The 25,444-nt window shown below is 54.0% G+C and overlaps 1 protein-coding gene across 1 annotated transcript in view; it reads left to right on the top strand.

Annotated features, from left to right (window-relative positions):
• LOC112634685 (IQ motif and SEC7 domain-containing protein 3) overlaps window positions 1–25,444 on the top strand; it is a 47,221-nt gene that overhangs the window by 12,889 nt on the left and 8,888 nt on the right. Inside the window, exons 2-6 of the mRNA XM_025402389.1 lie at window positions 685–1,790; window positions 3,556–3,717; window positions 19,157–19,279; window positions 19,657–19,823; window positions 24,065–24,204. Of these exons, the coding sequence (XP_025258174.1) occupies window positions 685–1,790; window positions 3,556–3,717; window positions 19,157–19,279; window positions 19,657–19,823; window positions 24,065–24,204 (1,698 nt within the window). The remainder of the gene's footprint in view (window positions 1–684; window positions 1,791–3,555; window positions 3,718–19,156; window positions 19,280–19,656; window positions 19,824–24,064; window positions 24,205–25,444) is intronic.

Below are 25,444 nucleotides of genomic sequence, written 5' to 3'. Positions count from 1 at the left end.
ATTAATATTTATTAATGTTAATATTGTGTCATCTAATCTAACTCTTCCACATTTTTTGACAGAATGTTTTAACACATATTCAAGGTGTCATGCATTTTACCCATAAATACTTGGTACAGTCATAGCTCACTGTAACCTCCAACTCCTTGGGCTCAAGCAATCCTCCTACCTCAGCCTTCCCAGTAGCTGAAGACCACAGGCGCACACCAGGACACCCAGTTAATTTTATGGTTTTTTGTTTGTTTGTTTGTTTGTTTGTTTGTTTGTTTTAGAGAGAGAAAAGGTCTAGCTGTGTTGCCCAGCCTGGTCTCAAACTCCTAATCTCAATCTTCTCTCCTTAGCCTCCCAAAATGCTAGGACTGCAGGCCTGAGCTACTGTGCCCGTCCATGAGCATTTTGTAATACCCGCCACAGCATCAAAATCTGTCCACGATACACAGCACCTCCCTCCTGGCCCTTGGGACATTTCCAGTCCCCAGAACGGACCCCTCCATCCTACACCTCTAGGAGTCTTGCCGTGTGGCCGTGACATGCTAGGCGGTTCAGACTTGAGCTGCCCAGGAGCCCCCCACTGTCCATTCCTGGGGCCCACCCAAGTTTGGCCGGGTGACTCCACCACTCCTCAGAGGGGTTGACCACCTTTCCCCTCTGAGTCCTTCCTCCTCTCTGTCCTTGTCCTTGCAGATTGAAATGCTAGAGCATAAGTACGGGGGTCACCTGGTGTCCCGGCGCGCCGCTTGCACCATCCAAACCGCCTTCCGCCAATACCAGCTCAGCAAGAACTTTGAGAAAATCCGCAACTCGCTTCTGGAGAGCCGCCTGCCACGGCGGATCTCCCTGCGCAAGGTGCGGGCACCCACGGCCGAGAGCCTGGCGGCCGAGAAAGCGCTCATGGAGGGCTACGGCCTCATGGGGCTGCCGCTGGTGCGCGCGCCCTCCCTGCCGCCCGCCTTCGCGGGCACCCTCACCGAGCTGGAGGACTCCTTCACCGAGCAGGTGCAGTCCCTGGCCAAGTCCATCGACGACGCGCTCAGCACCTGGAGCCTCAAGACCATGTGCTCCCTGCAGGAGACCGGCGCTTACCAGCTCCACCAGGCCCTGCAGGCGGCCGCGGGGCCCCCAGGCCTGGAGGCCGAGATGCGGGAGCCGGAGAGCGCAGGCCCCGGGCCGGGGGATGAGGCCGCGGAGACCCCCGGGCTGCCCCCGGGCCACAGCGGCACCCTCATGATGGCTTTCCGGGACGTCACGGTGCAGATCGCCAGCCAGAACATCTCCGTGTCCTCCGTGTCCTCCGCCACGGCTCTGTCCGTAGCCAACTGCCGGGGCGCTCAGACGGCCCAGGCCACAGCGGAGCCCGCGGCGGGCAAGGCCGAGCAGGGCGGGACCCCCGGGCAGGAGGCCGCGGAAGGCCCCGCAGTGGGCCGGGGGGACGCGTCCGCGGAGGACTCATGCGCAGAGGCTGGGGCTGGGGGGGCGGTGGATGAAGCCACAGCAGCCAAAGCGGAGGAGGAGGAGGAGGAGGAGGAGGAGGAGGAGGCAGCAGACGTGGGGAAAGGGGCCGAGGCTGAGGCAGGCGACTTGGAGCAGCTGAGCAGCAGCAGCACGTCCACCAAGTCCGCCAAGTCAGGCTCGGAGGTGTCGGCCTCCGCCTCCAAGGACGCCCTGCAGGCCATGATCCTGAGCCTGCCGCGCTACCACTGCGAGAACCCCGCCAGCTGCAAGTCGCCCACGCTCTCCACCGACACCCTGCGCAAGCGACTCTACCGCATCGGCCTCAACCTGTTCAACATGTAAGTCAGCCCTGGCCCCCAGCCCGGGGTGCTGGGAGGGAGGGAAGGAGGAGGGGGGACACCTCGCCTCCACCAAGCAGGGCACCAGGTGACTGCCCACGTCATCCCAGGGCCCTCCAGGCGCATCTGTGCCTTGCCTGATCCCTGGGGTCATGTTTAGGAAGTACGCATTTTATTTTTAATCATTCTGAGTTTATTTTAAGAGAGATTAGAGGAAAAAAATAACACATCAAACACATGCTTTCACAACTGTTACAGTTTAAGATGAAGCTAGGGTTTGAAAAGTAAGAGAATGTAAAAGAAAAGACAGTATTAAGTAAATAACAGTCCAGGCGGCTTGAGGATTAAGCAGCAATCATTGAGGTGGAATATGAAGCCAGGGAAAACGCATTAGCTCCCAGCGTTGATGAAATGCGGGGCTGGGTGGGGGAGGGAGGAGAGGCGCCTTGTAAGGAATGCGGCAGAGAGCAGGAGAGGGGAGGGCTACCAGGAAGAGAGAGTGTGAAGCAGGCAGAGGCAGAGTAGAAAGAGAACAGGGGAGAAATGACCGACTGCCATAGCTCAGAGACCCCGATGAGACCCGGACTGGTCCTGCACGGAATGTATACAGCCAGTCCCAAGCAGAGGAAAGGAAGCACACCTGCCCCTCCCATGGAAAGTCAAGTCCATGAGGCACTCGCCTCCATCCTCCACTCGCCCCTTCATAACCCCAAGCCAAGAGCGTCTCTCTCTGGCCCTAATGCATGTTCATCCATTCATTTGGCTGTTATTTATCGGGTGCCAGGCACTGTGACCACAGAGGGGAGTAGGACACATCCGCTGGCCTCAAGAGGTCTCTATTCTAGAGGAAGTAGCCCCTGTTCATAGCTCACCTTACATAAAGCATCTATAATCCTCCCAGCAGTATCTACACAGAGGTGCTACCGTGCTGTTTTACAGAAAAGGAAGCCGGCTCACACCAGTACGGCGAGTTGCCCACGATGAAAGAGCTAGTACTCGGCAGACCTAGGGGAAGGCGGATCTGATGCTAAACCACCCCCCCCGCACTTCCACAGTGTCACTTCTTCACGCACATGAAAACTCACACAGATACTCGTCTCCCCCAAGGCAGTAATTCTTAAACTATCCATAGCGAAGGACCAGTTTTGTTCCCCCACACCCTTCTGAAAATACATTGTGGGCTAATACTTTTGTAAAATACAATAAAAATGAGTTGCTAGAAAAACAGTCACATGCCTGCTTGTCCCGGAGATGTTGAAATGCTATGGATGGTTCTGAGTGCTTACCTTGTGTTTCTGCACTTACCTCCTCCTGGACCTGTGAGAAACAGCTCAGGGAGGAGCATGGCTTCAAAGCTTGCAAAGGAAAGGGGGGTGTGGCGGAGGTCCCACCTCTGTTTCTCCCACCTTCTCTCCAGGTTGGGGCATCTGTGGTGGGGACCTGCATATTGACAACAGGATATGGGTAGGGGGAAGGGCAGGCCTGGGGTAAGACCCAGGAGGCAGGGACAGAGAAGGGTCCTTCTCCTCCACCTGCTCTGGAATTCACTTTGTTTGCAGACCTCCTCTGACCTCCTCCTGGTCACACACCATCCTCTGCGTGAGGACATTCCGTGGGTGGAAGCTGTGGTGAGAGGTGCTTCCAATGGGAAACTGGATTTCCAAGGAACCTCTGGGCACTTCCATGGGTGGAAGACAGGGAGGAAAGAGTCATGGATGGCTTCAGCTCACTCTCTACTGCTTCTCCCCACTCTCCCCACCTCCAGAAACCCAGACAAGGGCATCCAGTTCCTGATCTCCCGCGGCTTCATCCCTGATACCCCCATTGGTGTGGCCCATTTCCTCCTCCAGCGAAAGGGCCTCAGCCGCCAGATGATTGGCGAGTTCCTGGGCAACAGCAAGAAGCAGTTCAACCGCGACGTGCTGGAGTGAGTACCCCACGCTCCGGGCTCCCCCGACTCCTTCCCACACCCCACCTGCCCGGGCTCTCTCCGTGAGCTCCCTGGTGAAATCCTCGCTCCAGTTCTAACAGCTTCCAGCTTCCAGATTGTCCACAGGAACCAGAATCCCCTCTTTAGCCCATCACCCCAGTGGGCCGGAGCCCTGTCTGCCGTCAGAGTCATTGATGGAGTTCGCTCCAGGCCCGGCTCCATTTGAGGCACCAGGGATACAGAAATGGTCCAAAGAGACAAAGAGCCCTTTCTGTGTGCCACCCTCCAGGGCAGGAGAAACCAGGAAAAGGAAGGGGCCTGTGTCAGCACTGGGGTTCCTCTCTGCCTGGTGAAGAGCCCCTCGGGGTTCCTCTCTGCCTGGTGAAGAGCCCCTCGACCCCCCTCCCCCGGGACCCACCCATTCTCCAAGGTTCATTTTCATATCGCTGGAGGCAAAAATGTGAGGCAGAAAGAAGAAGGGGTTAGACTGAGGGTTTTAGAGCAAGAAAATACTACAATTCCATAAAGATAAGTCAACCGACAAAATCATGACCGAAGAAAAACTGTTCGTTTAAAACCAAAATAAATGGTTTTAAAGTCCAGTCGCAGGGTGGGGACCCCAAGGGGGCTGCCTTTGCCCCCGCTCAGCCTTGATAGTGTGGACAGGCAAGAGTCTCTTCACACTCACACCTTGTCCGGAATGGCAGGGCAGGGCTGGCGCTCCTCTGAGGCTGAGGGGCAGGGCCTTGCAGCTACTCCTTCCCTGGGACATCGGCTCCAGCCCCTGCCATGCCCGCCTGCTCTTTCTGGCTTCCATTAGTCCCCTACGTTGGCCTCCTTCTTGAAGGTCACCATTCTTCAGGGACCCTCCCCCATTTATCTCCTCTTTCTCCTTGGGGACGGTCAGCAGAAGTGTCCCCCGGAGGCCCTGGGAGGAGCTCTCCCTTTCATACTGGCCCCTGGAGCAGCAAGGGCCTGCCAGAGAGGGTTTGGACGCTGAGGGACCCACCCAGTGGTCAGCACCCCTGGAGTGGGAGTTCGGAGATTTAGCTTCTATTGATGGAGCTGCCTTGGTGCCGTGTGCCCACGTGGAGAAGCCCCTGTCCTCTGGGCCTGCGTTTCCTTGCCTGCAGAGAGGTGCTGGGTTGTAAGGGCTGGACCCATTGCCCTCTGAAATCCCTGTCACGTTTCTAAATCCACTGATGTGGTGGTGATCTGACTGAGTTCAGTGAGTGAGGGCTGGGATCCACTCAGGGACCTTGAAATCCCTGCACGACCCTCAGCTGGGCAGAACTGAGCTCCTGCCCCGACTCTTGGTGGCTTTTGACAATTTATCATCCCTCCTGGAGCTGCTGGTGGAGACCCTCTGCGGGCCTCAAAGAGGAGAGAGAGCCAATGCTAGGCAGTGTCTCCCTCTCACCTCCTTTCTCTTCTCCCTCAGGCTTCCCTTCCCCTCCCCAGCACTGCTGTGGGGGCCCACGGAGGTGATACTGGGACCCAGGATACACCTACACCCTTCCTTTTCTGTGTCCCCTGGTCGGCTCAGCTCTCTGGCTTTCATGCGCTGTTGTCCCAGTCCCTTCCTCCCCAAGCCAGGGTGAGGTGCTGGCCCCGTCGCCCCAGGAACCCCTCCTGTGTGTCTCTGCTCTGGGGGCAGGAGTGACTCTGCTTCACCCACAGGCCCTGACTGTTGTCCGTTTCCTTCTGTCTTTCCCAGTCTCCATGTGGCCTGCACCCTAAATTCTAACCTGCGAGGCCCACATTGATCTGGAGTGCGCGGAACGCAGTGTTTTCCTGCAGCGCAGGTGGTGCTGAGTGGCACAGTGAAAACTAATTGCCGTCCTCCCTGGAAGACTGGGTGTATGGGCTGTGGGCTGGAGGCCGGGAGCAGTGGCTGCAGCCTGTGCTGAGGAGAGGAGCCCGGCTGGGGGCTGGGCTAACCGCCTTAGGCAGGGATCAGCCTCGGGATGGGTAGAGGCCAGACTCCCACCTTGGTACACTCTTCCAGTGAGAAGAGGCAGGGTGGTGAGATCAGAGGAATAGCTGGACCCAGGCTCTGCTCCTCTGTGCTGTGTGGCTTTGACAGGTCACCTCTCTGGGCCTCGGTGTCCTCATCTGTAAAATGAGAGGGTTGGGCAATGTGATTGCAAAGGTTTCTCCAAGTCCTGAGACTCTACCACCTTTCCCATCTCTTAGTGCCTTGGTGGCACTGCCTTAAACACTGGGGCATGCTTTGTCATCCTGCCAGAGCAGCCCGCAGGCCCCAGGGCAGTGCTGGGGTGCCAGGGCTCATGGGGGAATGAGTTGGCCGTTTATTATTCAACAAACATCAAGCACTTATTTATTGTGTGTTGAGAATGGGGCCACACTGGGCACCCGTGTGTGTGTGTGTGTGTGTGTGTGTGTGTGTGTGTGTGTGTGAAGAAGCATGGCTCACAGTCTCAGGGAACTTACAGACCTAGGTGTGGTTGGGGAGAAGTGAGGAGGAGGAGCATGAAAAGAGAGTGAGAAGACCAAGGGGCCTCCAGCCAGAACCCTGGCTTGGGCTGGGTTGAGTGCAGAGCTGAGCCCCGATGTGCCCTGATGAAAGCCACAATCCCTCATGCTTGACTGTGTAGCCATGCAGGCCTGGGCCCAGAGGCCCTGGCATGCTGACTCAGTGCCACAGAAAGGAGCCCTTCCCCAAAGTCCATAGGTCACCGACCGCCTCGCTTCTGTCCTGCAAAGGGCAGGGAGAAGATGGAGAAGCAGGAAGTGGCAGGCACTGGCAGCGGAGGTGGGCGCTGGAGTCTCTGCATTTCCCTGCCACTCTGGCCAGCCAGTCTGGATTTCAGAATCACTGTCTCTTCCTTACTCCTGCCAGAGAAAACACACACACTAACCAAGTCACCAGGTGCCATTTTGCCCAGGCCTGGAAGGCTTCATTGGGATTCTGTGCGGCTCCCCTGTCCCCGCCTGGTGACATTTAGCAAGTGGCATTCGTTCTGTACAAAGCTGTTTGCTGAATAAAAGGACATAAATCACCCATCCCCTTGGAGACTAAAACAGCCCAAACCACAGCACTCTCCCAGGCCGCAGCCGCTGAGAAAGCCTCTCAGGGGAAGGGTGCGCTTCCCAACTCTCAGGCCTGCGGGGAAAGGAAGAGGAGGGAGGGAGCAGCTGCCACCTCGGCTGCTGGTCTGTCTGAGCATCATGAATGCTGTGACATTTGCTTTCAGAATTCGGCCCTCAGCGCTCTTGGAAGCTGACATCTCCATCCTTTTGTGTCTCATTTCCACAGAAGACACATTCCAAGAAGGAATGTATTCTTACCAGGCCTTATCAGATGATAATAATAGAAGGCATTCCGAGCTCAAAGAGCCACACCCACTCCAGTGTTTACCTGCGAAGGTTTTGCTTTTGGTTTTTTTGAGACGGAGTCTTGCCCTGTTGCCCAGGCTGGAGTGCGGTGGTGCAATCATGGTTCACTGCAGCCTTAAACTCCTAGGCTCAAGAGAACCTCCCACCGCGGCCTCCTGAATAGCTGGCACCACTGGCATGTGCCACCACACCTGGCTAATTTTTTAATATTTTTGTAGCGATGGAGGGTCTCACTATGTTGCCCAGGCTGGTCTCAAACTCCCAGCCTCACACAGTGCTCCCATCTCAGTCTCCCAAAATGCAGGGATTACGGGCATGAGCCACTACACCCAGCCTGTTTGTTGTTAAAGGAGAAATCAGCCTCAGTTTCCTCATTAGTAAAATGCTGGTAAGAGTACCTGTCTCAAGTGAATTAAATGTTTTCAATGCACATGAAGTGCCTGACGCTTAGTAAGTTATCTGTAAATGTTAGCTCTTTCTTTTCTTTTTTTTTTTTTTATTAGAGACAGGATCTCTCTTTGTCACCAGGGCTACTGGGCAGTGGCATGATCAAAGCTCACTGCAGCTTGAACTCCTGGGCCCAAGTGCTCCTCAAACCTCAGCCTCCTGAGTAGCTGGGACTACAGGCTAAATGTTAGCTATTTCATTATTATCTTTCCTACTTGAAAGCACAGACATTAGAACGCCCCCACCCCGCCGTCCCATTCCCCGTGCACAAGGAACCCTCAAACGTGACTCAAACTCAGGTCTACTAGGCAGACAACGAGAACTTGCTGGAACTTCCTGGGCTTTGCTGGGAAGGGGTCAGCCCAGTCTGGGGAGCAGCCTGCAGCCTGAGCAAGCCCGGTCCAGAGGCTGAGAGTCGTGCAGTGGCAGGCCAGCAGCAGGAGCCAGACAGCAGCCAGGGTTAGGGTCCTCTAGGGCTGAAGCCTCTCCCTGTCCGTTTTCACATGGCTGGGGAATTTGGCTCTGCTCTATTTCCTTTCTGAAATGTCCGCTTCAGCAGGTTTGAAGGCCAGTGGATGGGGAATGTTGCATGCCAGCTGTGAGCGGCCTCTTTCTGGCCTGGATGATTTTTCCGGTGTGAACCCCGTGCACATGGAGAGCACTGGTGTCTACCATCTCCATGAAATGCAGGAAGGCAGCTTCTGGGGTGAGCTGCCGGAAGAAAGCTTCCTGCGTGTTCTTCCCTCCATTGCATCTGCTCCATCCTTTGTTAAATTCCAAGACATATCAGGGTTTGACGTTTGGGTCAGATTTCATTATTTTATTTCCATGGAAATATGTTGGCCAGAGTATAACAGATTTGTTCTTCTTAGAGGACATTTAGAAATGAAAACAGATTGTCTGTCACATTCAACAGTCTGGAAGGCTCTGGCCTTTCATTGCTAGGAAGAAATCATTTGAGAACATCCTGCCCACACTGCTGTGTGTAATCTCAGTCACCTTGTTCCTGAGGAATTCCTATGAGGAAGGGGAGAGCAGGCCCAGGCGGACCTTACGTGTCTGGAGGAGAGAAAAAGAGGCCCAGGCAAGCATTGTGGCTCACGCCTGTGGTCCCAGCACTTTGGGAGGTCAAGGCATCAGAATCACTTGAATCTAGGAGGTTAGGGCTACTGTGAGCTGTCAGGGCACCACCGCACTCCAGCCTGGGCAAAAGAGACCTCATCTCTACAAAAAAAAAATTTTTTTTAAATAGCCAGGTGTGGTGGCGGGCACCTGTGGTCCCAGCTACTCGGGAGGCCAAGGCAGGGGAATTGCTTGAGCCCAGGAGATGGAAGCTGAAGTGAGTTGTGACTGTGCCACTGCACTCTAGACTGGAAGCCTGGACAACAGAGTGGGAGCCTGTCTCAAAAAAGGAGAGAGAGAGAGAAGAAGAGGAGAGAGGAGGGAGGGAGGAAGGAAGAAAGGGAGGGAGGGAGGAAGGGGAGAGAGAGTGAGAGAGAGAGAGAGAGAGAGAGAGACCGAGACCCAGTGCAGGCAGGTAGGAATAGAAGATTCAGGGTCATTTCCACTGCTTTGAAAATGGTACACTGCTAGCACCAGAAGGATGGAAAGAGAACATCTTCAAAAGTGGTGTCTTTGGGGTTATGGCCTTGACCCTTCACCTCTCCACTCTTTCCTGCCCCACTCCCCACCACAGATAGACAAGGGATTCTCCTGAACAGTCAACAGTTGTGAGAGTTTAAGACCTACTTACTTCTGTAGCTGGAGATCTTGGGACCTTCAGTCCAGGATTGAGACTCCCTTTGGCCTGGTCACTTTGTCATTTAAATTGGACTTTTATATAGAAATGGACCTACCTGCCACCCAGTCCTTCCCTGACTGCTCAGGCCTTTGCTCTGGAGGACTTAGTCTCCTCTGTGTGTCAGCTGTGACTGCAACAGGCCGCTCCGACGTGGGCCTTCTAGGAGGGCTTCCGGGGTGTCAGTGTCTCCAGGGCAGGGCTGTCGTATCTCCAGCAGGGCCGTTTGTGACCAAGCAGGCCATGAAATATAATGCGGCTCACATGTGCTGTGTGCCACAGGTGCTGTTCTGAGAGCCTTACATGCAAAACCTCGTTCCATCTTCACAGCGACGCTGGGAGGGAAGTGCGGCTAATCCGTACCAAACAGAGGCACTGAGGAATGGAGAGGTTAGGGAGCTTGCCCACAGTCACAGAGCTAATCAGTGGCTGCGGTGTGAAGCCGGGCACAACGGCTCCGTCACCTGAGGCCTTAACCCTGCACCGTCCAGCCTCTGTGCGTCATTCCGAGACCCATGTGGTTCGGTTGCTTTTACAGTCCTTGTCAGTCCCCCGTCGTGAATCATGACACTGAAGACCCCTTAGACAGTCAGTGGTCCAGCCCTCTCATTTTACCCTGGCAGAAACGGAGGCCCTGGGGAAAAGACATGACTAGTCTCCTGGCCAGCAGCAGAGAAACTGAACAAAATCAGGTACTATCCCACCTCTTGCCTTGGCATTATTCGCTCTGCCCCTTATTTGCTATGCCCTGATCCTTTCGATTTGGGAAGAAAGCAGAGCTGAGAAGCTGATTTGCAAGTCTCAAGAGGTCTGAGCCAGATTTAGCTTCCTCTCTCTGGTGTATGAATATCTTAAAGGGCCGATGGATGTCTAATGATATAATTCCAGGCAGAATTAGTTGGTGGGGCAGGGAGGGGTCCTGTCCACTGACAGCCGGGTCAGCCCACACCTAATGAAAATGCACGTGCAGTTAAGCCCTGTTGTATACCAGGAACTTCACACCCACTGCCTCTTTTAACACATGTAACAACCCTGCCTGGTAGATATTCTCAGTGTCGTCTCCATTCTCGAGGTGAGGAGATGAGCCACCAGGAGGCTACGTGACTTGAAGTAACAGCTCCGTGGCCTTTTCTTATTCCACCCACTGCTATTGGCATAGAGCAGTGCTTCTAAAAGGGTGGTCCCTGGGCCAGCAGCATCAGCTTCGCTTGGAAGCTTGTTAGCAATGCAAACTCTCAGTTCCCACTCCAGGCCCACTGAATCAGACTCTGGGGCTTGGGGCCCAGCACTCCGTGCACTAATAAACCCACCAGGCAATTCCAATGCATGCCTCAGTTTGAGATCCACCAGCAAACGACGCTGCCGAGTCCAGCAAGAGAAAAATCAGCTCAGGGATTCTAAACTGTAAGGGTAGTTTGAACTTCGTTCTTTTGGTACCTGAGTCTCAAGGTGTGAGTGGCAGCCAGTCCTGCCCAGCCCCCTCAGAAGAGTTTCTTCGTCCCCATGACATCACCAGGAACACTGGCAGGTCCTGCATCCGTTTCCTCCTCTTCTATTTTCTTAGCCACGTTGCACTTTTCCAAAACGCCTTGGCCTTTGTTGAGCATGTTATGGGTTCTGACGAACAAAATAACTCTGTGGACGAGGGGCCTTTTTCATTGGATTGTGGAAGCCAAGAACTGCCAAATAAAGCCAGGGTTTCTACATTCCGTGGCAATAGGTGGTTTAGTTTTCCTTCCTAATCCTGAAACCTGGGCTTGGTCTCAGCCAGGAGCACAAGCTCACACACTTCCTCTCAGGCCAGATCTTTGCCGTCTCTTCCAGCCAGTTAAAAACCCCTGCTGCTACCATTACCTATTTTCAGCTCCCCACCAGTTCCTTTGTCTGCCAGACACTGTCTTGCTATCACTAAAAAAAAAGAAGGTGGAGATGATGAAATTCATTTTGATCACAGGCGTGTAGGACGCTTCATTTTCCAACAACACAAACTGATTCCACGCACAGATCGATGTTAACAAGCAATTTTATGCAAGATTGTACCTGTTTCTACAGATGCAGGGAACATCCATCCTTTTTCCCCAACCCTTGTGAGGTATTTGCTGCAGACCCTGCAGAAGCTCACAGGAAGGAGGGGGAAGCCTGAGCAAAACCGGTACCACTCGTGATCCACACGCCAGTTAGCGGCACCTCCTGAGACAGGTCCAGTCATGCTTGGCTGGAAGCAGTCTAATCAGTGCCAGTTGCTCTAGTTCTCATCACTTACTTGCATGTGCAGGGGGAAGAAGACGGGGTCTGTGCCCGCCACACTGCCTCATTGTCTGGGGTCTGGAATCCTCGGGGCCATTCGCAAGTCCATCACAGGTCTCGGTGTCAGCTCCGGATAATCTTGGCAGCAAAGCAGGCTGAGTAATCCTGGGCTGTTGGGTAGAACTTCCAAAGGCACAGGCCACTGAGGCTCCTTCTCCAGCTGCCAGCATGCTCGAGGTCATTCCTGGTCATCTCTCACTCACTCATTCATTCATCCCACAAAACAGTGATTGGGTGCCCATACCCCAGGGAGGCAGAGATCGAAAGAACTGCCCTGTCTTGAAGGAGCCTGTAGCCTCGTGGGGAAGACAGGCAGGCAAATGTTATGACACAGGGAGATAAACGCAATGGTGAACAGATAAACGGGGATAACAGAGGTCAGGAAAGACTCCTAGGGAGGATGAGAGCTAAACAGAGACCTGCAGGGGTGGGGCTGGGTGGCAGGAAGAAAAAACAGCATGCACCAAAAATGTGGGCATGAGAGCCAGGCTGCAGGAGGGACCACGCTGGGGAAGGGGCGAGAGAAGCTGGAAGCAGACAGGGCCTTCTTTGCTTTGCTAAGGAGCTTGGGTTTCACACTAGGGATGTGGGAAGCCCTGGAAGAAATGTGAGCAGGGGCATGAGCCACGGTACCAATGAGCAGCCTAGGATGGCTCTGAAGACGGTTTGGAGGCAGGGAGACTGGTGAGGAGGCTACTGCTGTTAACAGCCATGGTGAGAAAGGATGAAGCCCTAAACTGCAGCTGTGGGCATGGGGAGGGGAGAAGTTGGCAGAGCCCAGGGCCGCGGGGAAGCAGCAAGGCCATGGCCAATGTGGGAGGGAGCCAGGCGTCCAGCGCACAGCCAGTGGTCTCCAAGCTGATGAGAATTCACAATATGCATGTGCATCAGGCCCCCTGTGTTGGTGCTCCATCTACCAAATAAACTGTATAGATTTTCAGTTTCAGGGGCAGGGAGATGCTGGATTCAGGGACATTTCATCTGAAGAATCTATCAAACTAGATATTGTCAAATATTTACTCAAGCAAGTTAAACTGTTAGCTATCTAGAGCCACCGGAATGGAGGCAGCCACTAGAATGGGGGCAGCCACCGGGACAGTGGTTGTTGAGGGGGGGGTGGGGCCCAGTTTCAGGTCAGTGAGGAGGAGCAGCTGCAATGGATGAGAGGCACCTCTGGAGGAAAGAGTCCGCCTGGGGAGGGACGGTGATGGAAGCCAGGAAGACGGTGTTTCCAGAAGGGAGCAATTAACCATGTCGATGCTGCCAGGAGGCTGGGATGAGGACAGAGAGAGGCCGTTGGACTTGGCCACATAGCAGCCAGCAGTGGCCGTGACAAGGGAAGTGTTCATAGGATCCTGGGATTGGATGCTTGAGTGGAGCAGGTTGAAGAGTGAATGGAGATGAGGGGGTGGAGGCAGCAAAGAGGAGAGAAAAGAGGCAGTGACTAGAGAGCAATGAGGGCTCAAGGCAGGGTTTTAATTTGTAAGACGAAAAAGACAAGCTCCTGAGCGTGATTCAGTGGAGGGGAGGCATGGTGGCTCATCTGAAAGAACACCTCAAACTTCATGTGCCCCAGGCTGGAGACCCCGTCTCTCCTCCCGCACACGTCTGCACCAAGATACACTCACACTGGAGAACGGAACCTCCAGGCCCTGGGTGCTCCAGCCAGAGCTCCAGGACGCACCAGTGATGCCTCCCTTTCCTCACTTCCCACATTCCCTGCATCTCGAGTCCCATCCGTCCTTCCTCTAAGATGCAGCGAGATCGTCCATCCAGTTTGTTTCCCCTGCTCCTGCCTTAGCCCCAGCCCCATTTTCTCCAGCTTGGACCTCTGCCGTAGCATCCTGCCTGGGCCCCTGCTTCTGTCTTGTTTCCTGCCCCGCTGCCATTCATTTTCTCCCCAAGAGCCAGAGAAATCTTAGAACAAACAGGACCCTGTCACTCCTCTGATCACACCCTCTACTGTGTCCCAGTACATTCAGGATAAACCCCCAAATCCTTCTCATGACCCACAAAGCTGACGGACTGAGCCCCTGCCTGCCTGTCTAGCCCCACAGTCACCATCCTCCCTATTACTGTCTGCATTGCAACCTTGTGGACCCTGCCTAGGTCCTTGAAAGCTCCTCCCTGCCACGAGCCTTGCGTGTGCTTCCTCCCTTAGCCCACCTGAAAGCTCTCCCCTCTCTCCTTCCTTTGGCCGCCTCCTACTCATCTTTCAGGTCTCAGCCTAAATGCCGTGTCCCCAAAGAGGCCTTTCCAGACATACAATATGAAATGTATCTCCTTTGTCCTCTCCTGGAACGCTGTCGTTTCCCTACGTAGAACTTGTCATGACTATAAGTAAAGAATTATTTTTGCCGGGCGCGGTGGCTCACTCCTGTAATCCCAGCACTTTGGGAGGCTGAGGCGGGCGGATCACAAGGTCAGGAGATTGAGACCACGGTGAAACCCCGTCTCTATTAAAAAATACAAAAAAATTAGCCGGGCGTGGTGGCGGCGCCTGTAGTCTCAGCTACTCAGGAGGCTGAGGCAGGAGAATGGCGTGAACCCGGGAGGCGGAGCTTGCAGTGAGCCGAGATCCCACCACTGCACTCCAGCCTGGGCGACAGAGCGAGACTCCGTCTCAAAAAAAAAAAAAAAAAAAAAAATTATTTTTGATTCTGTGTTTAATGCCTGTCTCTCCCACCAAGACAGACACTGTGTTACTTGCCACTTACACCAGCTCCTTAGCACAACCTTGCACACAGGAGCCATTTCAGTGTGTGTTGCTGAAAGAGTCAGTCAGCCACTGCCATAGGGCGCAAAAGGCACCAGAAAGGGGAAGGCAGAAGGTCAGGGATATGGGCCCCTGCTGTGCCCAGGCCAGCTCTGAACCTGCAGGGTGACCACAGAGCCAATAGGCACGCCTGGTTAACTGTGTCCACATGTTTCCCCTTGGCCTCTCACAGGTCCCCACCAAGCCATTTGGGTAAGATCACAGCCCCTAGGAAGACATACATTAGTGCCAGCCACTGAGCAGCAGAGAGCCAGGGAGAGGTGGGGGAGAGGAGGGCACAGGGGGCCACCTGCCCCAGGAGATGTCAGCAAGGAATGAGATGTGTGCAGTCCCCCTGCAGGGCTGGCTCTCTCATGTACTTCAGTCTCATATGTAATTTTAAAAAATGGAATAATGGTTCATATTGCCCAAGCTTGAGAAGACGAAGTCGTTGTACACGTAGTGAAGCACTTAGAGCCATATTCAGTACAGAGAGCTCGGAGGGAGCTCCCCGCACTGGAGTAAGGGACCTCCCTGCCACGCCGTGCACACACAGGAGTGAAGAGAAGGGAGCCCAGTGGGGCAGGGAGAGGCCTCACAAGACTAGGAAGCTGACAGCCCGCTCTTCCCAGCGGTGGGAGCATGGGGCAAGCCCTACGCGGCCTTAGTTTTGTCTTCTGTAAAATGGGGAGATGATACACCAGAAAAGACCATCCGGGAATGTGAGGTGCTCTTTACCTTAAAGACGACCGATGAGGAGAGAAGACTCCGGGCCGCCCTGGGTGAAGGCTGCAGGATGGATTTGGTAAACTGCCCACACTCAGCTCTCCATGAGGATTCCAGGGCAGCACAGAAGGCTGGAAAGTGGGGATTAGGAGTGCTGGTAGACGCTGCAAAAGAAGAGAAGCAACAGGGCAGAGAGTGAGAGAAGGGGAGGGAGAAAAAGAGGGCACGGTGCGGGCAGAAGCTTATGCTCAGGGAGTGAAGAGGAGGCTCATGCTGGAGAGGGCCAAGGCTGATGGGTGCTTCTGGGGACTCTGGAATGAGCAGGGCTTATGGCAGACAGCACAGTCCCACCCCCGGCCACCTTCCCCAGGATGACACAGGCCCTATCAGAAAGGCAAACAGTGACCAGTGATTCCCCCGGAGGACGGTGGGGACGAAGCCACCAGCCCGACGGAAGTGCTGCTGTGGTCGTCTGCCCCCTGCCATTGGGAGCATCTGCTTCAGAGATGGCCGGTGCCTCTGGGTCCCTGTCCTGAGCGGCCACCTGGTCCAACCCCCAACTCTCCAGTGAGGAAGTGGCCTCCTCAGGCAGGAGGGTAGAGTGTCCCACCACTCAGCAGAGCTTCCTCCCTTCCAGCAGGGGCTTTCACAGCCAGAAAATGTCATTTTTTCCCCCAGGGTCTGGGAAACCCAGAATAGCACCTGTTCATGAAACACAGACACCCTGTGGTGGTAAATGCAGGGAGGGGAGGAAGGCAGGATGGCCAGCGCACAGCCAGGGGAAGCACTAAATCTGTTCATGCCTCCATCCCCCTCCCTCACCACCTGCACTGCAAAAGCAGCCCCGATATCCAGGTGGGGACACATGCCCCTGAGGGCTGCTGCCCGGTGGCCTGTCAGTTGCTGGATTCACACTTTAAAAGCCACAACGAGGCCTACCCTTGCACTCAGCTCAGCCTTTGGTGTCACAATTTAGGAACAACCTGGAGATCTTGCAGAGAATGCTGATTCCCAGGCCTTGTCCCCAAATATCCTAATTTGCTGGGTCTGGGGTGGGGTCCAGCGAGCTGCATTTTAACTCTTATGACTCTGCTGTGGGGTCCTGAGAACACACACTGGAAGATGTTGGATGGGAGGCCCCTCCGGCTCCACAGCCCACGTGCCCACCCCTGCAACCCTCCCTGCTTTGAGGCCCACGAGGGGTGTATTCAACTCTCATTATGTGGGCCAACCTTTCAACCTGGCTGCTTCTCCCATCCCAGTCTTTGGCTCTCAGGCTCTGGGCTCACTACCGGGGCTTTTAGCAGCAGCCCTGAGCGAGTGAGCAGCTGCTTGTCACCTGAGTGAAGGGCTGGAAACTAGGCCATCGTGCTTGGCTGGGCAGATCCCACCCTCACCAGCTGCTCCCACCGCCTCCTACGGAAGCCTGCCCCCACGGTGCCCTGGGCCTCCCGGCACCCCCGCCGTTGCAGGGTGAGACCGGGTCCACAGCTCTGGGGCAGAAGGCACTCAGAGAGAGGCTCTTGGAGGAACGTGGATGTGGGAGGTTGGGTGCCAGGACCTCAGGGTTCAGAAACAGGGAAGGGGCGGGGTACATGACAGATGGGGACAAGTCCTGGGGAGCCACTCAGAGAGACCAAGGGCCTCTTCCTTGGCCTCAAAAGAGTCAGCACCCTGGGCTGAGAGGGCGGGATGTGGTCGCTCCATGCCGCCCCCACCAGTCCGTGGCGCACTTCACATCTTCATCTCTACCAGTCTTTTTCTGTCTTTTCCTCTTCCCCTCCTGTCCCTTTCTCTCCTCGTGTCTCTCTGTCTTTCCCCCTTCCTCCCTCTGTCTGTTTTTCACTTGTTCTTCGTCTCACTCTCCGGTCTTGCTCCCTTTCTGGGATCTCTCTCCTGCCTTTTCCTCCTTGCCTGTCCCTCTCTCTCCTTTCTCTCTCTGTCTGTCTAATTAGACTTTCCTTGACCTTCGCTGCCCCACTCCATCTCTCTGGCCCAAACACTCTGACTCCCTTGATGCGTGACCACACTGGTTCACCTCCTCCAGGCTCTGTCTCTGTACCCATCGGACCACAGCCTCTTGGTCACCAGCCCTGGACAGTGTCACTGTGTGGCTCCGTTGTGCCCAGTTGCTGACTCCTGATGGGCTGGGCTATGGGAACACACGGATGTGGCCGCATAGAGCCTTTGGTGCTCACATACGGCTGCAGAGGGTACAGGGTGGAGGTGAGGAGGGTCACTGGGAAATCAGAGTAGCCTTTCACCTGGCTGGCCCTGGAGGCCCCTGTTCCCCAGCCGGCACCTCAACCTCAAATGCCCTGATCCTGGTGCTGCTGATTCTCACCCTTGGGCAAGATGCTGGCCTCCACCCCTAGCCCCACCCTCACCTGCCCACCGTCCCGGCCAGCAAGCCTGAGAGGAGTGGGCTTTGACCAAGCCAAGGACAACTCACAGCCTGAAGATGGCCATGGGCCCTGCCTGTGGGAGGGAGGGGAAAGGAAAGAGGAGGAGAGACTCCCAGCTCCCTCTTGGCACCCCCGCCCTTTCTAAGAGCCTTCGGTGATGCGCTTTCCTCCTTGTTCTCCCCAGAAAACTGTGGGAGAGGCAGAGTCCACAGACCACCAGGTCCTGACCACCAGCACTCTTGCGTCTCCCCTTGTTTTCTCCTAAAAACTGACGCAGAGTTGGGGTCTCCACGTCTTCGGGGCAGTGGGCACAGAACGGAAGCTGAGGTCATGGAGGAAGTGGGTCCTGCTCAGAGCTCATGTCACCATCCCATGGCCACTCAGCAGGCGTTTTCTGTGCCCTGATGTGCTGGACAGGCAGGCCAGAGGACCGTGGGAGCAGAGAGGGATTGCTTGCCAGCAGTGGGCAGTGTCGGGGCAGTGTGCAGGGGCTGTGCCATAGCCGGTGGGAGGAGACTGGGGTGAGTGGGTGTAGCGTGGGCAAACGTCAGCTCCAAGAGCCTAATCTAATACGCTTGGTCTGCTTCTCCCAAAGGGAAAGCAATGCCCAGGGGACGTTAGATCCCCTGGTTTGCCAGGCCTGGACTCCTGCCTCGCTGCACATGGCCCTGGGCTCAGAGCACCCCAAAGGAGGGTGAGGCAGGGTGAGGGGGCTGGGAGGGTTCGGCCTCAGACCCTGCAGTGCAGAGTGCCCTGGATCGGGCTAGACCAGAGGAAGGCGCCTGCTTAGCTGGGAGAACTGGCATATGACCGCCCACACTCACACACACTCTGAAGCTCGGGATGTTCAGAGGCAAACCCCCCAGGGTTGGAGGCAGCATTTCAGAGGTAGCAAGGCTCTTGGGGAGCAGGGACTGCAGCCTCCTCCCTTTTCAGAAGGGCACACGGAGGCCCCAGGAGCGAGTGGGCGAGCCAGAGTCACACCGAGTTCGCAGGAGGGCCAGGACCAGAATCTGGCCTGCGTGTCACGCTGTCCCCTCACGTTAAGCGCATTTGTCATTTACTCTTAAGAGGCCATGCCTCCCACCACAGTCTCCCCTGAGGGCTGGGGCAGTTGGAAGGAGCTGGGCTGCAGAAAGCCCCAGGGGCTTGAGGGGCTCTGCTCCTTACTGCTCAGCCTACAGCAGAAGGGACCCAAGGGAGGACTCAGCCACCTCAAGACCCAAATGAGAAAGTGAGATTTAAACCTGGGAGAAACACAGGCTCCTAGCAGTTCTCTGAAAGAACAGAATAAATGTGTTTACTGTATTATTTATGTTGAAAGCTTTGCTTGGGATAATCTGAGGTTAAGAAGGAAGGAATTGGGATTTGGAGTCGGAAGATCCGAGTTCAGCCTCCCTCCACCCCTGTGTCCTGGGCCACCAGAGCCTCTCCTGGCCTCAGGGTTTGGGCTCTGAAAGGGCTACTGTGGGAGATGGGAGGAGATGGTCCTCTTGGGGCATTAAAGGGAGAACCCCGGGGGCGAGTAGCCTGAGGGGCCCTGCACCCGTCCTGGCTGGGAACGGAGGCCAGCGGGAATGGGTGTTGGAGGGCGCTTAGAGGGCCGCCTGACCTCACACCCTCCCTGCCTGCCCTCAGCTGCGTGGTGGACGAGATGGACTTCTCCAGCATGGAGCTGGACGAGGCCCTGCGCAAGTTCCAGGCACACATCCGTGTGCAAGGAGAGGCCCAGAAGGTGGAGCGGCTCATCGAGGCCTTCAGGTAAGGCCACTTCCCAGCTCCACTCTCCAACAGACCCCAGGTTGGGGAAGCCGGGCCGCTGTGAGCCTGGGAGACAGGAGATGTCATCAGGAGGGTTGGACATTGGGCCAGAAACACCCCTTCTGGTGTGGGCAGGATAGGCTGGGGAGAAAGAAGTGAAGGAAAGAAAAGGGACCGACCCCTTGAGCTCCCCAGGCTAGAAAGGTGGGGCATTTGGGGGTGTGGGGAAGAAGACCAGGGTATGGGACAGATGGTGGTCTCCCTGGACCTAAAGCCTTTGGAGGGTTGGGATATCCCCTGGATACCCCTTCCTTTGTTGGGCCTGGGGTAGGGTGAGCGGGGGCTCAGTGTCCGCTCTGCATCTGACCCGCCCACAGCCAGCGCTACTGCATGTGCAATCCCGAAGTGGTGCAGCAGTTCCACAACCCCGACACCATCTTCATCCTCGCCTTCGCCATCATCCTCCTCAACACCGACATGTATAGCCCCAACATCAAGCCTGACCGGAAGATGATGCTGGAGGACTTCATCCGAAACCTTCGAGGTGAGGAGGTGGGCACTGGGGCAGGAGGGGCAAGACCATGGCTCAGGCCCGGTCTGTGCAGCATGCATTCTGTGAGTCTGAGCCCCTATCACAGATCGTCACCTGCTCTCTGGACCTGGTCACCCATAGCAAGCTGGGAACATTACTCGTGTGCCAGGCGGCTGGGGCGTTTCCAAGAGCCACCGCCACTGCAGAGCAGCAAGCACCCTTGGGCAGTGCCTCTTGCCCTCCATGGAACGTGGTTGGCCTCTAGGCCCGTGACACCAGAGTTGCTGGCTCAAGTGGTGCCAGCCCTTCCCCTCCACAACTTATGAGGAAGGAGCCAGGAACAGGGCCTTCAGGTCCTGGGTCCATTCAAGTCAGCCTTGCAGATAACTTTATGGCACCAGCCGGCAAGTCCTCTCATCGACGCAGTGCGCTGTCTGGCAGGGAGCAAACCAGGACTGGCAGACTGTGATGTGTGCTCAATTGATTTTTTTTTTTTTTAGCCTTTAAAAGAATCAAAGTTATACATCCACATAATTTAATAAAATCAAATAATCCTACAAGGCTTATCACAGAAGAAAATTAGTCCCTGCCCCTCTCACCACTCACCTTCTCCAGAGGCAACCAATTTTGACATTTTTAGCTATTTGTTTCTTCTGTATCGATAAACCGCATGCTTATGCTTCTCTGTTTTTTTCTATCCCTTTTTTTAACTGGCATAAAGCCCAGACTGTGAGTGTGTGTGCCTGAAATTTGATGAATGTGTATGTTCGTGTGCATTTATGCCATCACACCCGGATCCTGATCTGGATCATTTTCACCTGCCCAGAATGTTCTCTCCTGTCCCATCCCAGTCAATACCTTTGCCCAAGAGTAACAACTATTCTGCCTTTTATCACCATTGACGAGTCTTGCCAGTCCTTGAACTTCATCTAAATAGGGCTATACAGTATTTATACTTTGGTATCTCGTCTCTTTTATACACTGCTCCTTGTTAATTATTACTTCTGTCACCCAGGCTGAAGTGCAGTGGTGCAATCTCAGCTCACTGCAATCTCAGCTCACTGCAACCTCCACCTCCCAGGTTCAAGCAATTCTTGTCCCTCAGCCTCCCAAGTAGCTTGGATTACAGGCGTGCACCACCACACCCAGCTAATTTTTATATTTTTAGAATAGACGAGGTTTCACCATGTTGACCAGGCTTTTTTTGAACTCCCTACCTCAGGTGATCCACCTGCCTCAGCCTCCCAAAGTGGTGGGATTACAGACATGAGCCACGACACCTGGCCCTTGTTAATTATTTTTATTTTAAGCATTATCTATTAATTCCCCATTATAGAATGTAAGGATTTAGCCCTCTTTCATCCACCTTCCCCGACCCATCCCACTCACATCAGCGGTCATGTTGTTAAGGTTCTGCACACACACTCCAAAGCTGAGTCTGCAAGTGCAGAATGATTGCAACTCCCTCCTATCTCTACTTTCCTTGGAGTTAATGCTTCTCTTTCCATTTGCTTAACTCTCTGAGGACCTCCCCTGATTCAGCCCCAGCTTCCCACCCTACGTGTCAAGCTCTTCTCCATACATCCAGACCTGGGAGGTGGTGCAGGAGCATCATCTTCGGGAGTCTCTGGTCCTGCTACATTCTGGACAGTGGCCGGGCCAGGGCACAGCTGGCATCCTGGGCCCTCCTTCCCTTGCTCTCATGGTAGATTCCTGGTTCCTGCATGTCAGAGCTTCCTCATTTTTACTTTACTTCCAGAGAAAAGGCCATTTTTGAGAACTTGCATTTCTGAATGTATGTTTTTCTGTCTTTGACCTTGGTTGGGAGTTTGGCTGGGGATAGAATTCCAGCCTCAAAACACGCCAATCGGGATTTCAAAGGCATTGCTTCATTGTCTTTTAGCTGCCAGTGCTGCTCTGCCCTCCCAGCTGCTGGCCTTTTGTCTGTTACTCTTTCTCTCTCTCTGAAAGCTTGCAGGTTCTTCTGTCTGCCCTTCGTGTTCTGGATTTTCACGATGATGTGCCTTGCTACAGTTCTTCTTTCATCCCTCATGCCCAGGGCTGGATTGGTCCTTTCCATCTAGAAACTCATGTCCTCCAGTCATGGAAAGTTTTCTTAAATGTTGTATTTGATCATTTCTGCCCTCCAGTTTCTCTGGACTCTCTTTCTTGAACTCCTGTTATTCTGTTGGTAGATCTCCTAGTCTGATCCTCTAACTTTTATAGTTTTATACCTGCCATCTTTGTTTACTTCCTTGACTTTCTGGAAAATGTCCCTCAGTGCCATCTTTCATGTCTCCTACCAAGTTGTTCATTCCTGCTGTCATATTTTTCATTCTCAATAGCTCTCTTTTGTCCTCTCAGTGTTCCTCTTTTATAGCATTTTATTCTCACTTTGTAGATCCAATATCTTCTCCCATCTCTGTGAAGATATTAATATTGGTTTATTTGTTTGAGTTTCTCCCTGCTTGCCTCTATTTCTTCTGGAGTTCTTTTTCTGTTTTTCCCCATATTCCTTTCTCTTTCCTGGTATAGACTTTCCAAATACAGTTGATGAAATCTGGTTGTTCATTCTTATTTAAAGTGAGACACCAGAAAGCTGGTGAATAACTCTGTGAACACAGATGGGGGCTGCTGGCTGGTGGACTTTCTTGTAGGGTGATTTAGTTAAGCCATTTCATTGGGAGATCCCCACTGCAGTATCTGAAGACATTTTTTTTCTTGTTCTGCCTGATACCCAGAAGATAAATGTCCAATCTGTTGCCCAGAATGTATGATTCTGGCTGCCAGAGTTCTGAGATCTTTAAGTGGGAAGTGGGGTTGAGGGTTAATATATAAATATCAACTTCATCCCCCACTTTTCAGCAGAGTCCCACCTTTGGCTGTGTGTGGGGTCCCTCAGCCCAGAGTTCTAGAGAATGGACTCCCAGTCTTCTGTTGGAGTGAGGAGGGAACAGGGAAGCGCAGCAGCTTTCTAACCCATTTTCAACCTGTTTTCCTATTTCCAGCCCACCTTCACCTTCGCTTTTAGGGGTTGCTGTTACACCAGCTCTAAGCCGTTTGGTGGCTGTGTGGTGTTCGAGCGGCTTCTAGCCTCTCTGCTGGTATAGGTTTCAGCTTTCTCAGGTTTGCTAAATCCATCCACTTAGTTATCCACTTTCCAGGTCCTGGGATGCCTGTGCCTTTGTTCCTGTTCTGTCTTTGTGGGTTTATGCTTTTCTACAAGATTCCTTTCTCCCGAGTATTCAGAAGCAGCAGAGGCATGCAGCCTGCCACCTTGAACTGGAGGCATCCATATACTCAGCCTTTCTCCTTGCTTTTTCTTACCCACAGCCTGATTTCCTTCAGCCTCCCTGACTGCTGCATGGCTCGTTTGCCTGACTTTAAGAACCAAGATCAGATGTGGAAGAAGCCAGAACAGGCAGGGAGCTGTGCATAGAAGGCATGGTGTCCTTTCAGTAGCTGGGAACACTCCTTTGAGAGATGCTTGCCAAAATTGCTTTATTTTTAATTTTTCCATCATAAAAGAAGCATATAGTCATTAAAGAAAGATTTGGAAATAGTAGAAAGAAGATATTTTAATTGCCTGTGTCTCCAAAAGAAATGTGTTTGCTTTTTGGCATATTTCCTGCCAGTGTTTTTTTGTTGCCAGAGTTTTATCATTACTATGAAGCAGGAGGTGGAACAGGGGTGTCCTCGCCTGCATTGCCATTGGGTCTGCCTGCTCCCCCACTGCTCCCAGTGAGGGAGGAATCCCTTCAAAGACTAAGCTCTCAACTCCATGCTTCCCACTGGAGGGGAGGGGAGAACCCAGGAGGAGGAGGATCCAAAAGAGAATGAAACAGAACCTCCTTGTGATGCTAGAGTGGTAGGGCGGAGCTGGGGGGTGAGACAAGCACAAGGAAGACGATAGAACTGCGGAGGCACAGAGGGTTGGCAGGAACATGGAGGTGGTATTTGGCCATCGGGAAAGAGGCCTGGGAGGGGGGCGCAAAGACTCCGTTTGAGGAACATCGGGAGGTGAGGCAGGAAATGTGTGTTGGGGCCATATCATATCATTAGTTTTGGTGCCTGGCTAAGGAACTTGGTCTTAATTAAATGGGTATGAGGCACCAGGCATTGAAGGCATGGCAAAAATCAAGACCACCCGCGGGGAGCTCCAGGCTGGATGGGGATCTCTTCTGTCTGGCTCCAGCGCTCTGACACCCTCCCTCCCAACCCCACCACCACCCCTGCCCACTCCACGTTGTTAGGTGTGGACGATGGCGCTGACATCCCCAGGGAGCTGGTGGTAGGCATCTATGAGAGGATACAGCAGAAGGAGCTCAAGTCCAATGAGGACCACGTCACGTACGTCACCAAGGTGGAGAAGTCCATCGTGGGCATGAAGACAGTGAGTGTCCACAAGCCACCTATCTTCTGTCTCCTTTCCTTCCTTCCTTCCTGGCATCTCTTCCCATTCTCCTCCTTACCTTTCCGAAACTGTTTCTTCGTATTCATTCACATAATAGTTATGGAGTAGCTACTGCATGCCAGACACTGCATCTCTTTTTTTTTTCTTGCCTAATTTCCTCATTGCCTTTTGCCACCAGATACTGCAGCAGGAGAATCTGAGATGAGATGTCAAGAAGCATTGCCTGGTGGTCTAGGGTGGAAGCATCTGGGTGGTCAGATGAGATTTAGTATCCCTTTCCTAGGACAGCATGACTACTAGGCATTCCTGGATGGTCCTGATGAGTAGAAGGCAGGAAATGGACTCAATAGGCTCTACGCTGTGGCATCACCATAGAGATGCCTTACTGGTAGTGACCTATGTCCCAGGCAGCATGTTCCAAGCCTGCAATGATTTTTAAAGTGGGCCTTCTCTGTAGGCTACTACACTTTATACTATAAATATAAAGGATGTCATGGGGGTTCCAGTTCCTCCTCCTCATATTGTTGGCTCAGGGGACAGTTTGGGAGAGTTTGGAGACCTCTTCTGAGGCTCTGCACTAGGCTCCCTCCACCCAGTCTGTGCAGGGACAGCGTTTTCTGCTTTGAGAGCCTTTATTGCTGAGGTCTTAGCATCTGTCTGGTTGCAAGCAACTGGTTTGTCTTATACGCTGGAGTAGACACCAGGTGTCTCTGTGATCCCTTCGCTCTCGCACACTTGCATCTGTGCAGTAGAGAAAGGGTGGAGGTGTCATATCTGCAGGCTGCTGCCTGGGACAGGGGATGCCCTCAAGGTTATAGAGGGAAGCAGGTTGACAGTGGCTGGATTGGAACAGCCTGAAAGCTCTTCTCAATGTCCTTTTCCTGTCCCTCTATCACCTCATTTACTGTGGCTTAGTGGACCCCTTCTCCTTGGCTGTGCTCCCCAAGAGGCATGACAGGGATGAGCCCTGGGGACATGGGGTGAGTATGTGAGGGAAAGAGCCTCAGAAGAGAAGAAGGATGAGAGTCAAGTCCAGGCCCCACCACATAACCGGAGCCCCTCCCTTCTCCCGCCACAGAGCCGGAGCCCCTCTCCTCCCTCTCCACAGAGCCGGAGAGCCCCGCCCTTCTCCCTCCACAGAGCCGGAGCCCCTCCCCTCTCCCGCCACAGAACCGGCGCCCCTCCCCTCTCCCTCCACAAAGCCGGAGCCCCTCCCCTC

Source organism: Theropithecus gelada, chromosome 11, assembly GCF_003255815.1.
Source record: "Theropithecus gelada isolate Dixy chromosome 11, Tgel_1.0, whole genome shotgun sequence".
Taxonomy (NCBI): Eukaryota; Metazoa; Chordata; class Mammalia; order Primates; family Cercopithecidae; genus Theropithecus; species Theropithecus gelada.
This window is presented reverse-complemented; position numbering and strand designations above follow the sequence as displayed.